This window comes from Oratosquilla oratoria, chromosome 34, assembly GCF_046742065.1.
Source record: "Oratosquilla oratoria isolate Oo_2021 chromosome 34, ASM4674206v1, whole genome shotgun sequence".
Taxonomy (NCBI): domain Eukaryota; kingdom Metazoa; phylum Arthropoda; class Malacostraca; order Stomatopoda; family Squillidae; genus Oratosquilla; species Oratosquilla oratoria.
The window spans coordinates 42,847,424-42,864,989 of record NC_134810.1 but is presented as its reverse complement, the minus strand read 5'-3'; the positions used below and the strand labels follow the sequence as shown (position 1 = coordinate 42,864,989).

The 17,566-nt window shown below is 40.9% G+C and overlaps 1 protein-coding gene across 6 annotated transcripts in view; it reads left to right on the top strand.

The window, feature by feature from the left end:
• The window catches only part of LOC143018265 (uncharacterized), a 47,903-nt gene extending 39,945 nt beyond the window's left edge, over positions 1 to 7,958 (top strand). For all 6 annotated transcript variants that reach the window (XM_076173535.1, XM_076173536.1, XM_076173534.1 and 3 more), the window contains 3 exons: positions 540 to 629; positions 6,589 to 6,718; positions 7,246 to 7,958. In XM_076173535.1, coding sequence (XP_076029650.1) covers positions 540 to 629; positions 6,589 to 6,718; positions 7,246 to 7,297 — 272 coding nt within the window. In that variant the 3' untranslated portion in view covers positions 7,298 to 7,958. The remainder of the gene's footprint in view (positions 1 to 539; positions 630 to 6,588; positions 6,719 to 7,245) is intronic.
• The last annotated feature ends 9,608 nt before the right edge of the window (positions 7,959 to 17,566 follow it).

Below are 17,566 nucleotides of genomic sequence, written 5' to 3'. Positions count from 1 at the left end.
ATATATATATATATATATATATATACAGTAAGCACTCGTTGAATTTTACACACACACACACACACATATACATACATATTCATATACTTATATGTATACAGGGTTAATGAAAGAGTATTGAGATGGTTTGGCGTTTGGACATATGGGAATAATGAGTGAAGAATGATTAGCAGAAGAAGTGTGAAAGGCAGAAGTGGATGGAGTGAACAGGAGGGGGTGACTGAGGATGAGATGGAAGGGGAAAAAATAGCATTGAAAAAGAGGGGGATATCTATTAGAGGAAGAAAGGGAGAAGATAAGGTAAGTGTGAGTTGAGAAAGGTTGCATATGGAGGATGCTGTGATGCATGGAAGAGAGTGGGTGACAGAGTGGTTGTGTGTAAATGATATTTTGACGCAGCCCAATAACTGATAATCTTTGTGTTCATCGACCACTTTTAGTTCTAGTTTCTTCTGTTGTGTTCTTGTTGTTGTTATGTTGTGAATTCGTGTTTTATCTAATCATACTTAACATTTTTATATATTTTTCTTTTCATACAGTCGAGATCAAGTGTATCAATGATATTTACTGTCCACATCGCCTTAAGTGTTGCGACGACGGGGTCTGCAGGATGGCTTGCGAAAAACCAGGTAAGTCAACGAAAGAGAGGGAGAAGGAGAATGAAGGGGCGTCACAGTACTAATCCACAAATGGAACTGTGACGTTTGGATGTAGATATGAAAAGGTTAACTGAAACGTTATCAAATGACGTGACGGAAGCATCAGACATCAAATCCACCGAAAATGATCAGGTAGGACAAGATTATCGGAATATATATATATATATATATGTATATATATATATATATATATATATATATATTTACATATATATATATCTATACATATACATATATTTATGTATGTATATATATATATATATATATATATATATATATATATACACATACCACAGGTTTTTTCACTTACAAGAGAGGGAGCAAAAAGTAAATAAATAAAATGAAAAGGCATAACACTCACTCCGCAAGACACAGCACAGTCACAGCAAGGCCGCTTCATTTAATCGGCGAATCCCCTCTCTGTTACCTCATGCAGAAAAAGAGAAGACGGGGAGAAATCCCTTCGGTCTGCGTCAAATTATTTTTCACAAATACTCTTTTACCCACCCCAATTCTCCATTCACTCCCATTCATGCATAACAGCATCATCCATACACAAACATTCTCTATTCACCCCTATCTTCTGTCCTCTCACGTCCTTTCTCAACAGACATTCCCCTCTTTCCCAATACATTTTTTACCCCATCCATCCATCTTATCCTTGGTCGCCCTCTCTTGTTCACTCCTACTTCTGCCTTCCGCACCTCTTTTAGTAATCTTTCTTCAGTCATTCTTTCCATGTGTCCAAACCATCCCAGTACTCTTTCATCAACCCTGTTTCCAACTCCTTTTCCACCCCTGTTCTCCTCCTCATCCCCTCATTTCCCACTCTATCCAGCCTAGTAACCCCTATCATACTTCTCAGGCACCTCATCTCAAACACATTCAAACTCCTCTTCTCTTCCTTTCTTATGTTCCAGGTTTTTGTCCCATACAGTGACGTCGGCACAATCACATCTTCATACAACAAAATATGTGCGGGACACTAGAGTTGTTTGGGTCACGAGTAGCGGGCTGGCAGGGATTAGAGATGTATCGGATGTTGAATTTCAGATAACCGCGGATGCGGATGTATATGCGGATGTCATTTTGTGGATACAAATTTGAATGTGGATATCAGTCTCTACTAAAATGCGGATGCAAATGCGGATGCGGATATCAAAATATGACGTCCTCGCGGATGCGGATGTTTTTACGTCAAATGTTCTCACCAAGAGGATACCCCCCCCCCAAAAAAAAAAAAAGTTTCAGTGTCATATCATGCAGACAGAAGTAACAAATAAAAACAAGGTGGGAGAACCAAAATACTACCAAATGAGTTCGAATGGTGTCTTAATAGTTTATACTTCTCTCTTTGAAAGTATTTAAGTCATAGGAAGACGTAAATACAGACGCAGGAAGGGAGTTCCAGAGTATACTAGTGGAAGTAAAGTGGAAGTACTTTTTGTTACAATAAAGTTTTATGACGAGTTTCAGCCACACATTTTGTGCGTTACCAGGATGCGGGACGTGGACCCAACTCGTCGTGCATCCCACCGACCACTTTCCCCAACCTCCACCCTTTTGAAAGTGGTTAACTATAAATCTATAACCAACTGATTGAACTGATACTATAAACACATATCTATTACTTAATATTCAAAGTTTAAGATGGGCAAGTTTCGTTTCAAAAACAGTAGCTTATCTACCTTTTCTGGAAAAAGCCGATTGCGCTTAGCGTCATATATCAAGCCAGCACTACTAAACAGCTGCTCACTAGGAATGCTACTTGGTGGACAGGAGAGATAGTGGCAAGTTACATTTGCCAAATCAGGGTAGACTGTCTTCATTGTCTTCCACCATTGTAAACTATCTTGACTTGTTTCACTTATTCTTTTCTCTCTGTGATATTTCTCAATATCTTTCATGAGAAAAGTTACTACAAATGATTTTCTGCTTCATCATTACTGCTGGAGGCAAGAATAGAGGTAATTTCTTCATCTAATGTTCCACAGGTGGTAAGTGTTTCACTCGTATCATCTCTTCTTCGTTTCCTTCGTGGTTCTCCATCTTCCTCTTCTAGAATAGTCGTCTGACGAAGCTCCTCACATACTCTGGCAAGTGATGATTTTACTTGATCAGTGACGTGAGATGAAGAAAAAAATTTACTCTTGTATCTTGGGTCAATATATGTTGCAATTCTGTAAAGATCTTAATTTTCAATCCAAGAAAATCTTTTCTCAGCATCAGCTTGCATTGCCTCTTTCATGAAGTTTACTGCCTGTGTTGCTTGTCTGTCTTCATTTAACTCAATCACTGATCCTGGGCCTGGTTCATCTTCAGAGCTTGTATCTGATGTATGAGTTTCTTCAACAGGGTTAGAAACTGCTGATTTGGTATGCTGAAGAGTGTGTTTTAAGGACTTTACAAATGGAATCACTTCAGCTGTTGTTGGTGTGGAGTCACTAAGTTTTTTTGTGATATCTTCATAAGGTTGTAAGGCTTGTACACATTTATGCATAATCAACCACACACACACACAGCATACACACACACACACAGATTCCTTTATTTCTAGTGTTCTTCTTACCATGCGTAAGGTGCTATTCCATCTTGTGGGTGTATCATGAATAACAGAGAGTTTAGGTACTTGCAGCCTGTCCTGAATCTTTTTAAGTTCATCTTGTGCCAGGTTGAATGATGAAAGTGCGTAGCAGTACTACGAGTTTTTTTTTATCGTGTTTTCTATATCACAATGTGATTATAACCCAGTTTTAGCAATCAGCTGTATTTTATACACAAGACAATCCAAATTGTTTACACCTGAGAGAAACAGAGCTTTTTTCATATTTGCTACAGCATCACGCAGAACACAGTGGATATTTGTACGAGATATATCCCACTTCATCAGCATATCATAAAACATTTTGAAAATATACTCTCCTGTATGTCGTTCTTCCAGTGGTTCAGCACCTAGAACAAAGTTTTTTTTTTCAAATTCCTTATCTATGGTATGTGTAGTTAAACTCAGCAATGAGACACCTGCTGAGGTATCTGACCACACATCAGTTGTGAAGGAAAATTTGTTGTCTTGCTTCACTTCATCAATTATTTATTTTATTTTCTTGAAAAAAGACTCATACATATCACTACATATCATTGATGAATATAAATTTAGCTGCTTTAGACTGTATAGTGGAGCAGCTTCAGTCATCAGTCTCATGAATCCTATGTCCTCAACATGACTGAAAGGCAAATCATCCATGACTAACATTTCTGCAATGCATTTATCCAGTTTCTTTGCCTTAGGGTTAGAAGCATCCCATAATTTTGCACTCTGAAAATACTCAGCAACATTCCTTTGCTTAGCATCTGTCTTTGCTTTTTGCAAAGGTGTTTTTTCTATATTGATTTTTTCTTCCAACTTCTTTGTCTCTTTTGCCATTAACTCTTCAAACTGTTCTTTATGCACTGATTTCAAGTGGTTTTTCAAAGATGTAGTTCTACGTCCCTTTCGTGAATAATCTTTCTTGCACAACAGACACTGTGCTAGGTCACTTGACTTGCTCATAAAATATTTCCACACTTCACTGCTATGTGACGCCATTTTTCAGCTGCTGTAGCAGTCAGCACAGAACAATAAGGCCTTGTAAATTTGATTATAATATCCTTTTAAACCATCACTGGCAAACTGTATTATCAGCGAGGAGCAAGCAAGGAAGGAGTAGTACTTCTTCCTTCGAAGGCAAACTCTTACCAAACTGATGACCTAGCTGCCAGTGTACTGTGTAGGACTTATGCTCAGAATGCCAGTTTACAACTTATGGATCAGTATTATAAATTTTCGAGATGCTTAGCAAGTGTAAAAAGAAAATTACTTTATTCTAATGCATCATTGCATTAAATTCTAGTAAGAAATACATCGAAAAACCTTCTATAATAGTAATAATGATAATGATAATAATAAAACAATAGCTAATATTACCCTTCTTCTGTGAAAATCTTTTCATCGGCAACTCACTGTATCAGGAGAAACAGGCGACAACAGGGAAGCTCGTGCGATAAGAAGAGTTCAGCGCTGCCAGTTTATATATATATTTTTTATTTTATTATTTGTATAAATAGGAAACATTCGCATTAAAAGTATTTAAGGAAGAAGCATTGAATTCTACCATGTGAAGTGGGAATAAGGTCTAAGACTGCAACCTACGACATTACTCAGCTACATGACACACACATTACAATCTCTCTCTCTCTCTCTCTCTCTCTCTCTCTCTCTCTCTCTCTCTCCAGCAGTAAGGCATCGGGGTGAAGGTGACAAGCAAGGGTGATAAGCCTCCTCTCTATCTCCCTCTTCACCCTCCTCACACACACACACACACACACACACACACACACACACACACACACACACACACACACACACACACACACACACACACACACACACACACACACACACACACACACACACACACACACACACACACACACAGTGACTCACTCATCTGTCGTTACTAAGTATCTAACATTCCACCATTCACATTTTGCAGTTTATTTACTATGTATTTGTACTTCATAGTTACTAAGTAAAATTCACCCCCTTCTCCTGACCTTCCCCTAAATTCTAGACACATTACGTTATGTAAGTTTGAAAGAAAATGAATCCGTGATATTATTTGCTTTAGTTTTACAAGATGGTTAATTCATTAGATACACATCAATAAACTTACTCCACATTTCTAAGCTCTGTCTGAACTCTAAGTCTGTAAGCACCAGGCAGTACTCTACTACTCTGCTAGTCTGTAACTGCGTGTCTATATATTACTCTATGATTCATAAGTTGTGCAATATACAAAACACATCCGCATCCACACATCCTCTGTTGAGTGTGGATGCGGATGCGGATGTATATTTCACCACAAATGCGGATGCGAAGGCGGAGGCGGATGTTCAGTTTATCACAACTACGGATGCGGATGTTCAGTTTATCACAACTACGGATGCGGATGTGAATTAATATGCGGATATTCCGCGGATGCGGATGCGGATATCCGATATATCTCTAGCAGGGATGACGTGTCATAGTCCCTACATCTCCCCCATTGTATTAATCTTTGTAGTATATTAGTATGTAACTTGTCTGAACAAAATACCCGAAGATGCCTAATGTATGGGTAATGATGTGACCTTACACGCACACACACACTCAGCTCCCCGCCTACGAAAGTTGGAGTAACGACTCGCAGCACAGCGATACTGAAATTGTTTCAGCCCCGGGCGAGATTCAAACCCGAACCGCCATAGTGGCAGCCGAGAACTCAACCTCCGCGCCATCGAGAGAGAGAGAGAGAGAGAGAGAGAGAGAGAGAGAGAGAGAGAGAGAGAGAGAGAGAGAGAGAGAGAGAGAGAGAGAGAGTATTCACCATGGTATTTTTTGGATCACGTGTTGGACTCGTGGTCGACAACTATTTCCCTCCCGGAAGAGAGCTCAGAGCTCATATGACCGATGTATGGTTAATGCTGTGACCTTACACGCACACACACACCCAATTCCCCACCCACGAGAGTTGGAGTAACGACTCGAAGCGCAGCGATATTGGAATTATTTCAGCCCTGGGCAGGACTCGAACCCGGACCACCGTAGTGACAGTCGGAGACTCTACCAACCGCGCCACCGAGTCGTGTGTGTGTGTGTATGTGTGTGTGTGTGTGTGTGTGTGTGTGTGTGTGTGTGTGTGTGTGTGTGTGTGTGTGTGTGTGTGTGTGTGTGTGTGTATGCAAATCTAATTCTTAGGAATTTCTTCTTTCATGGATGTTAAAAGTAATGAATATATTTGTCCTCAGTCTTATGTCTCACTTTTTGATTTACCAACAATATTACCCTCGTTATTTTAAGTAATGTTTAATTGTTATTTTTATTATGTGCCGTTACGTGCTCGCCTGGCAGGACCCGCTCTTTGTTGTCCACAAAATGAACCGGGTCACCTGGGTGTATGCGCTGAACTCTGCGAAGACAACGATGACTGTCCTGGAGGCGAATTGTGTTGCTCAAATGGCTGTGGACATGAGTGCACAATGTAAGCATAACTGTTGCTTATTCTTTTTTTCTTTTTTATGACGAAAATTTTCTTTCCCTGCTGCCAACTTGCTTGTATCACCCTCTGCCTACGATCCATCCTTTTACTGGTTTTTTTTTCTATCTTGTTTGATTTTTCGCTCCGATCCACCCAGTCGGACTATAACAAAAGGTCTAGTCTGGCAAAGAAGTGGTTTTGAACCTCCAAACCCAAATGGCTTAAGCAACCAACAGTGCCATTAGTATTGGTGAAATGAAACCACTGTGTATTACGAGACAACTATCGTTTCGTTGGATCTCTTCACACATCCCTAAAGACGGTTGCATCTGTCAAATTTGTGTATTGGTTTGACGTAATCGTTTCAATTAGTTTCTACAAAATTAACTCATGGGTGTGCGTATGTACAGACATAAACAAGAATTGCTAAGGGAGCAGTGTACTATAAATTCAGCGATCATATTTTCATGCAAGAAATCAAAATTCTCGACGGCCGTGATATTTGTTAACATTCTTTTGTCTTCTTCCAGATCCTACAAAAATTGCACTTGGATCGAGCCGCTGACTGTGGTTGTAGGCTAATATATAATCACACTGAGCAAAAGGTACCTTAATCACAACTCCAACATCTCACCTCATTAACAAACCAGGCACTGGCAGGTGATCTGTTTGTGCACCATCCAGAGTGAATTGTCCCTCAAACAGATCTAAGAGGACACAAAATCCTCGAACAACTTGCCAGCCTAATACTACATACATACATACACTACCCGGAAGATTCATCTTAACAGTGTTCCATCAAGGATGTAATGTGACAACCCACGTCTGCTCTGATATTCTCTCCCTCAAAAAGAAAAATAACTAAATGAATAATAAAGAAATGAAATAAGATAATAAGTTGAATAAGAAAACTAGCTGTGAAGGCAGGTCCATCTACACATAGAATACTTGGTGGTCGTTGTTGAGTTTCGGAACCTAACCTGGATTCGATAAGCAACTCCAAGAAAACCCGCAGGCCTCTTTCGTTAACCCAATGTCAAATTGGTCTCCTTCAGCCATTTGTTGCCTCCCTCAGCCACTTTCCAGATTTACCCCCTAATGTGTCTATAAATGTAGCTTTAGCACTCTCTGTGAAAGACAAAACTGTATAGCATCGCATGTGTAACAGCAGCAATATCACCAACTATATAATCAACTTGTGTGATGAAAAACTGATTGTACTGGGTCATAGAATAAAAGCATATCTTCAGCTTTAAGCCATTATTATCCCTCTGGAGCGTAAGTGTCCACTCAGCTAATTAAAATCGCCTGGATTTAGCCAGAATAAAAACCCTTAGACACGTCCGTTCCACGTGCTATTCGAGACTGCTCCTGCCCTTCGTAGGACGTGGCATTCCCCTCGACTGAAAAACGTCGTTTGGGGTTCAAGGTACGTTTTGCTCGGTGTCGATTATCGCTCAACGATGATCGTTCATGACTCAATGATGATCGTCAAACGATTGTCTAGAGCACTAAGTCTTTGTTTTTGAATGAGGCTTGTTTGCTTTTAGCAGCGAAGTACGAGTCTAATCACCCAACCTACCAACGCGTTTACCCAAATATGATGCCAGGTATGATGGGCGTCACACGCCATTGACTGTGATTGTAGGTTAATATATAATCACACTGAGCAAAATGTACCTTAATCACAACTCCAACATCTCAACTCATCAACAAACCACGCACTGGCAGGTGATCTGTTTGTGCACCATCCAGAGTGAATTGTCCCTCAAACAGATCTAAGAGGACACAAAATCCTCGAACAACTTGCCAGCCTAATACTACATACATACATACATAGTAATTATGGGTGATTTTAACTCAAAGGAAATATGTTGGGAAGAAATGACAGTAGAAGGTGGAGAGGAACTTTGGGGAAATATTCTATTGGATATGACCATTGAATATTCATTGACTCAATGGGTAAAGGAAAACACTAGATATAGAAACAATGAAGAACCGTCGAGACTAGGCTTAATATTCACATCAGAGCCTGGAATAATGGGCAAAATGGAATACAAGACACAAGTTGGGAATAGTGACCACATACTGATAGAGTTCGAACTATAAGAACAAAACGATATGAGAAGAAATGAGAAACATAGAAAAGGAAGACTAATTTACAACAAAACGGACTTCGAAAAACTTTTTCAAAATGCAAACTGGGAAACTTTTTTAAATGAAGAAACAAAGATGGAAGAGAAGTGGAACTTATTAGAAGAAAGATACAAGGAGGGAACAAATAAATACGTACCAAAGAAGAAACAAAAAAGGGTATACATAAAGTGTTGGTATAACAAAAACTGTAGTGAAGTTAAAAATGGAAGAGACAAAGCGTGAAAAAGGTGGGGAAAAAACGACAAAATGGCAAATATACATCAAACTAAGAAATGAACATGTAAAGATACCCAGGGAAGAAGAAACTATGAAAAAGGTATAACAGAAAAATGCAAGGACCAACCTAAAATGTTCTAGAGATACATAAATGACAAACTAAAAGATAAACATGGTATAGTGAAACTGCGCGAACGAAATAAAGAATATACAGATGATGTAGAAATGGCTGAAATTATGATCAAACAATATAAATCTGTATTCACAATTGAAAGCTCACAAAACTGGGAGGAAGGACAGAGAGAAAGATCCCCCGCAATGAAAGAAATAACAGTGACACAGAAAAAAATGAGGAAAAAAAAAATCGACGTCAGAAAGTCACATGGAGCGGATGGATTTGCAAATTGGATATTGAAAGAATGTATATTTGAACTAACGGACAAAATACACAAAGAAGGACAAGTACCACAAGATTGGAAAAATGCATATATTGTACCGATATACAAAGAAGGGAACAAAGAAAATCCAACCAACTACAGACCGGTCTCCCTTACAAGTACAATAGCAAAAAATATGCAAAAAAAAAAAAAAAAAAAAAAAAATCCCACATACGCCACTCCCATTCACCACTTCTCCCTCTCTCCCTCTTTTCTCAACTCCTCCTGGATGACGGGTCATCCCAGCATCTCGCTCGGTGCCCTGGGGTATTGGCTGCATGTTATTGTAGAGTTAACAGCTGTTCAGATATTTTGGGTCTATATGGGTCACCCCTACGGACAAGAGCCACACATCTTTTTGTCTGTGATGGAGGAAATCTCTATTCATAGAGAAATGATACCTTATTACACTGCAACTGTCCCTCCGTTATGCTGTCCCCACACTCTTAATACTGTCCTGTATCACTTCTCTGAATATTCATTTCCTTTTTCGCCGGACCCTGTGATAGGGGAGAAAGAATACTGCCGCAATGTTCCCACTTGAGTTGTGAAAGATGGCTAAAACCGGACGGGGATATACAGCTATTACTGAATCCTGGATCAATATGGCTGATTGACATTTCCTTCTGGAAATTGAGATAGAAGGATATAAGTCCTTTTTCTCACAAGGACAGGGTAGGCAATAGCACTTTTAGTTAAAAATACAATAAGTTGTATTATCAACAATTCGATAAAAGGAAGAGGATAGTATGGAATATATTTGGGTGGAGATTATAGGCAAGAATAAGACACTTATTACTTATTGGCGTCACACACTCATATACACTTTACACTCATACAACTCATATTCTCCCACAGAAACACACACACACTCATTAATACTAACACGTACACTCATTCAAATTCATACACACTCATATACTCTCGCATATACATACACTCGCACATACATACATATTGGCTTGCTGGTATGGTGGTACAACGTTTGCCTGCTATCACAGTCGCGTGATAGTTGAAATTAACCTCTTAAGTATTAATAGAAACCACAGAAGGGCGGTTTGAAAAGGGTTACTACCATAAATCTAAGTTTTATCTCTTTTGGACTAATAGATCATATATAATTACATATAATAGTCCCTAGCATATCTGCATCGAATTGAGTGACGTGCATGGGGTAGACACACACACACGCACGAACACACACACATACAAGCACACACACACACACACACACACACACACACACACACACACACACACACACACACACACACACACACACACACACACACACACACACACACACACACACACACACACACACACACACACACACACACACACACACACAAAATACTAAAAAAATGGAAAGTACCGGAAATGGGCAACAGCGGTAAAAGACCACCCTTAAACTATTTCTTGTAAAGAGAACACACTACAAGTGTTTCAGTAAGTACACCAATAAAACACGGCTGCGGGTTTTCCTGCGTATATTCCCACTGGAACTCCACCTGCTGACTATCGGCTCCTGGCTTGCATCTCTGCTTGGAGCAGTAGAAATGCTGGTGTTGCATTTCTGACATGGTTGGCAGTCTTACAATATTTTGCAAATAGATTCAATAACAAAGATGCCAATAGTCATACAATGTATTATGTATTGATCATAAAGTTGTTTATTTGTTTCTTGTGATTTAATCAGTATCCATATTGATTTAGATAAGGAGTATAACGTGTTGTTTGGGCTCCGAATGATTACATGGATTGATGTATTGATCACGTAAATGGAAGCCTTTTTTTGTGTCCGAATGTACGTTTGTTCGTGTGTATTCTTGTGGTGATTTTCCATGGAGGGTTATACAGAATCAAAAGATGAGAAAGATTTGGGTGAAAGACAGACATATCAGTAGGATTGTGGCAAAGACTACGGATCTGCTGCAAAATATAAAGGTGGGCTTTCACTATATGAATGAAGAGATTATGAAAAAGACTTACAGAAACACTGATCCGTCTAAGACTAGAATAGGTGTCAGTGGTATGGTCCCCGCATAGAGTAAATGAAATAGATAAGATCGAGAGAATACAAAGGGCATCAACCATAGTGGTCGCCAGCCTGGTAGCTGAACCATATGAGAAAAGACTAAAAGCAACTTGTTTGCCAACTTTGAAAGATCAAAGAGAAAGGGTTGATATAATTACAGTTTTCAGGTTACTAAATGTCTTGGGGGATCAAAAAGTGTAATGTGAAATAGACATTTGGGAATGGATTCCAAGAAGATAGAGGGGTGATTGTATCGACAGCATTGTATGGAGCAGAAACATAGAACATAGGAGAGGAAGAGTTTAGATATGTCTAACGACGAAATGTCTGAGAAGTATGATAGAGGTTATTAGGCTAGATAAGGTGAGAAACGATGAGGTGGACAGCCGTGGTGGAAAGGGAGTTGGGAGATAAGGTTGATGAAAGAGTATTGGGATGGTTTGGACACATGAAAAGAATGAGTGAAGAAAGATTATTAAAAGAGGTGTAAGGCAGAGGTAAAGGGAGTGAACATGGGGGCGACCAAGGATGAGATAGATGGATGGGGTAAAAAGGGCTTTGGGAAAGAGGGAAATGTCTATTGAAGAAGGAAGGAAGAAGAAGATAGGGGTGAGTGGAGAATGGTTATGTATGGATGATGCTTTAATGCATGGAAGGGAGTAGGTGGGGGATGGGGGTTAAAGAGTGGTTATGTGTGAATGATATTTTGACGCAGCCAGAAGGGATTCCTCCCCATGTTCTCTTTTTCTGCACAAGGAGACGGAGAGTGGGGTCGCCGATTGAATTAAGTGGCCTTGCTGTGGATGTGCTGTGACTTGCTATATTGCTTATGACCCAGGGCAGTGGGCAATATGCAGGGACGACCGTCATCCAGGAGGAGCCAAGAAAAAAGGGAGGGAGGGATAGTGAATGGGAGTGGAGTGTGGAGATGAAATTGGTGGGAGTGGATTTATGCCTTTTAACTTTGACTACTTCCCTTGTAAAGGGGGAAAAGCCCTTGGCATATGTATGGATGCATCTATTTGGATTATATCTCTATCATATTAGTATTAGTATTATTATAATAGTTATTATTATCATAATTGTTATTATAACTGTTATTGTTATAATTTTTATTATCATAATTGTTATTATTATTGTTTTACTATTAATTATCAAAGTTTGAGAGATGCAGGATGAGGAACAGTGGAAGAAAATGTAGGAGGTTGAGGAGGAAAAGGAAGAGGAAGGAAAAGGAAGGAAAAGAAAAAAAAGGAGGAAGGATAAAAGGAAGCTATACACATCAATATTGACACATTTTCTTAAATTACGTTCTCCTTTTTTAAGTTATGTAATCAAAGGTGCAACTTGTATTCTGTCAAGTTTCTTGGTCTTTTTAAGCGATTGATGTTCAGGTATTCAGAACTTGTGGAATCCCTTTTATGTACTCTGACAGTGTCCACACTTCGTTTCAGTAATTTTACCAATTTTAGTTCCAATTTGTTACAAAGAAATGCATATGCCAGAGGTGCTGTATCTCCCCCCTTCTCTCATTTAAAAAGAAAAAAGAAAAAAAAAGAAAAATGAAAATCATGGTGCATCGATTCAACGGCCCTTGTACATCAGTTGTGGTACATTTGGTATCAACCTGGATTCTTTAGTCCTTCCGGTCTCGGGTTCGATGCTCATTGTCTACGGCGACTTCACCATCAATCTAGATCCAATGAACTTGTTAAGAAGTTGACCGTTTTGCATAACTCAATCTGTCGTCAATCCTAACAACCTTCGATTATCCATTGCATCGGGGATACAAAAAGAACACTTGAAATCAAGCAAAGAAGTTTATTTATTTATTTATTTTCTTTGCCTTTAAAAACAAGGATTACGAGAGTTGACTAATGATTTGGTAAGTTTGCAACTCTCTAGTGTCGAAGAATGGCACAAGCGAAATCGTCTCCAATGTCCAAAGGGCAGCAGAACTCTTTGACACTACATTTTTCGGTGATCGTCCCGCATGTCTTAAAACCAAAGATTGCAGGACAGTTGTATCCAGGAGGGCATTTGTAGACGTTCACGAAGACCTTATTAGGGTTGTCACATCGTTTATCAGCTGTAAAACACAAGAACATAAGAATGAAGGAAACTGCAAGAGACCACAAGTCCTAATCTAGCCAGTTCAGGTCCTTTACCACCTATCATCCCCAACCAACCATAAGTTATCCAACCTTCTTTTAAAGCAACCAAGAGTTCCAGCCCTAACTGCATGGTTATCAAGTCTTTTGCACTCTCTAATCACTATTAGTAAACCATCTCTTGCCCATTTCCTTAAGTATGGGATAAAAAAAAAGTTTAACACAAACATATACACAAACTAAACATGTATTTGTGCACACATACACTTCGCACGCATACCGTATGTAAACTGGAAACTTACGTATATACATGCCTCATACACCCCTGAGCCTTCCAGAAATCTCCATGAGGAATACAATAGCTCAAACCTGCCACAACTCGTGCAGACTTCCTCCATCACCCGATCTGGTGTCATGGACTGTCCTTTCATCGCCGCAATAACATCTTCCATTTCAGTTTGCTTTCATATGCGTCACAGCTGAATGATGAACTAAGATGTAGATCTATACGAATGTTAGAGTTACTGTTGGAACATTCTTAGACAGGTCTAGATTTGTGTAAACCAAGTTAAATTGTAGTTTTTGACATGGAGGTTAGAGGGAGGATGTGGGAGGAAAATTAGGCCATAGAGATAAGCCCACAAATTAGGTTCAATTTTCATGACCTATATGTCAATTTATTATTATTTTCTATTTACCTGTTTGTTTATTATTTAACTATTCCTATGCATTTATTCACGCAATTTATTTATTTACATTATCATAGTTTTTATTTATCTATTTATTGCCATTGATTTTTTTTTTTTTTTTTTTTTTTTTTTTTTTTTTGCATCCGACCTTAATATGGACCAAAAGATCTCCTGTCGGCATGTTCCGCCTTTGTAATCCTTTGTAAATGCATTGGGAAAGAGGAGAATGTCTGTTGAGGAAGGACGCGAGAGGACAGAAGATAGGGGTGAATAGAGAATGTTTGTGTATGGATGATGCTGTTATGCATGAAAGGGAGTGAATGGAGAATTAGGGGGGTAATGGAGTATTTGTGAAAAATAATTTGACGCAGCCCAAAGGGATTTCTTCCCGTCTTCTCCTTTTTTGCATGAGGTAAGAGAGAGGGGATTCGCCGATTAAATGAAGCGGCCTTGCTGTGACTGTGCTGTGTCTTGCGGAGTGATTGTTATGCCTTTTTATTTTATTGGTTTATTTTTTGCTACCTCTCTTGTAAGGGAAAAAGAGTTTGGTACACACACACACACACACACACACACACACACACACACACACACACACACACACACACACACACACACACACACACACACACACACACACACACACACACACACACACACACACAGATATATATATATATATATATATATATATATATATATGTATATGTATATGTATAGACATATATGTGGATATGTATATATATAAAATGTAACCCGGTACAACCTGCCGCATGGGTAGATGGGACCCAGCCCAGTAAGGCAACTCATCTAGGAGAAGGAAAACTCTGACCCCAAACCTCCACTGCCTTGTGGATTGCCCACCAAGGGAAGTGATTCGGGAGTAAACCCTGAGGAAAAATCCGGAGATGGAGTCCCTAAGGCGGTTCGATGCTGACCTCAGTAACGTTCCGGCAACTCCTGCGACACTGTTGGTGCCCAAAATGTACCAGTTCTTGCTGTTCCTTTGGAACCATCTTCAGTGTGGAGAGGGGGGATCTGTTGCATGGGCAACTGCTTATCTTCCATAATCTTCTGCCCAGGCTTGCGCCCTGGAGAGGTCACTCCAGCTTCGCCTCACAGCGTTGAACCAACACGGGAAGCAGCAGTTACCGGTTATAAGTCACAATGTTCGATTGGCGTAGAATGTGGCGCCATGGGCTGCTTCCGACGGTGGGAAAGATCCTCGGATCTTACTGGACAGCTACCGCCCGCCTATAGCTGGGCAGCCCCCAGTCAATAAGGTGTTGTCCCGCCACAGCCTGCCTTCCTCATTGGGTGCTTGGGGATTAGGATCAAACCGACAAGCAGGCTGCAAAACCCGCACCAGGCAAGAACTCAAGAAACTCAAAGAACAGGTGCCCAGTCCTAAAACTGGGAAGCTGGAACTTCCGAACGATGACACCCGGACTGTCCGAAGACCTTCAAGGCATCAGTGATGCGAGAAAAACAGCTGTCATCAGCAGCGAGCTGCTGAGACTACAGGTAGACATAGCAGCTTTACAAGAGACTCGCCTTGCCGACAGCGGAACCCTCAAGGAGAAGGAATTCACTTTCTTCTGGCATGGGAAGAGTGCAGAGGATCGAAGTGAGCATGGAGTTGGATTCGCTGTCAGGAACACTTTGCTGAGTATGGTCGAACACCAGGAGACAAGGGATCTGAACGCCTGATGACACTCCGCCTCCACACCTCCGAAGGTCCTGTCACTCTCGTCAGCGCCTACGCTCCCACTCTGACATCCACAGCAGAAGCAAAGGACGAGTTTTACATCAACATCAGCAACATCGTGAAGAACATACCCCCCAAGGAACATGTCATCATCCTGGGAGACTTCAACGCTAGAGTGGGTGCCGACCATGACTCCTGGCCTTCCTGTCTTGGACATTTTGGAATTGGCAAGATCAACGACAACGGGCAGCGCCTGCTGGAGTTTTGCTCCTACAACAGTCTCTGCGTGACCAACTCCTTCTTCCAGACCAAGCCTCAACACAGGGTGTCATGGTGTCACCCTCGCTCAAAGCACTGGCATCAGCTGGACTTGATCCTGATCCGTCGTAGCAATATCAAGCTCGTGCAGATTACCCGCACTTACCACAGCGCAGACTGCGACACCGACCACTCTCTCGTCTGCTGCAAGATCAGGTTTCAACCTAAGAAGCTTCACAAGTCTAAGCAGAAAGGCAAACCTCGCATGAACACCATGGGTATGCATCTCCCTGAGAAAGTCGAAGAGTTTGCCAAGTCCCTTCAAAAAGCTCTGTCCGTCGAACACCAGCACTGCTCTGCAGCTGAGAAGTGGAACCACCTCCGCGATACCATTCAGAAAACAGCCCTTGCAACCTTTGGGAAGAAAACCTCCAAGAACAACGACTGGTTTGACGCTAAGTTCAGTGAGATGTCCCCTGTTATTGATGCAAAGCGTGCTGCCCTTGCTGAATACAAGCGCTCTCCCAACGAGAAAACCTTGCAAGCACTCAGAGCAGTAAGAAGCAAAGTGCAACAAACTGCAAGACGTTGTGCAAATGAATACTGGCAACAGCTCAGCGATTCCATCCAGTTTGCAGCTGTTTCGGGTAACATCAGAGGAATGTATGAAGGCATCAAGACAGCTCTAGGCCCACCACAGAGCAAAACAGCCCCCCTCAAGACTACCAGTGGAGAAGTGATCACCGACAAGGGCAAGCAGATGGACAGATGGGTGGAGCACTACTCTGAGCTCTACTCCAGAGAGAACACCGTTGCCCCCTCAGCCCTGGATGCCATTGAGCCCCTGGCTATCATGGAAGAACTAGATGCTGAACCAACCATTGCGGAACTCTGCAAAGCAATCGACAGCCTAGCAAGCGGCAAAGCACCTGGCAATGATGGTATTCCCCCTGATCTCATCAAGTGCTGTAAAAACACTCTACTGCAGCCCCTCCATGACGTCCTATGCCAGTGTTGGAAAGAGGGAGCCGTGCCGCAAGACATGAGAGATGCCAAGATTGTCACCCTTTAAAAGAATAAGGGTGAAAGGAGTGATTGTAACAACTACAGAGGCATCTCGCTCTTGAGTATTGTTGGGAAACTCTACGCCCGCGTCGTGCTTGTGCGTCTCCAGAAACTCGCTGGGCGCGTCTACCCCGAGTCTCAGTGTGGCTTCCGAGCAGAACGGTCCACAGTG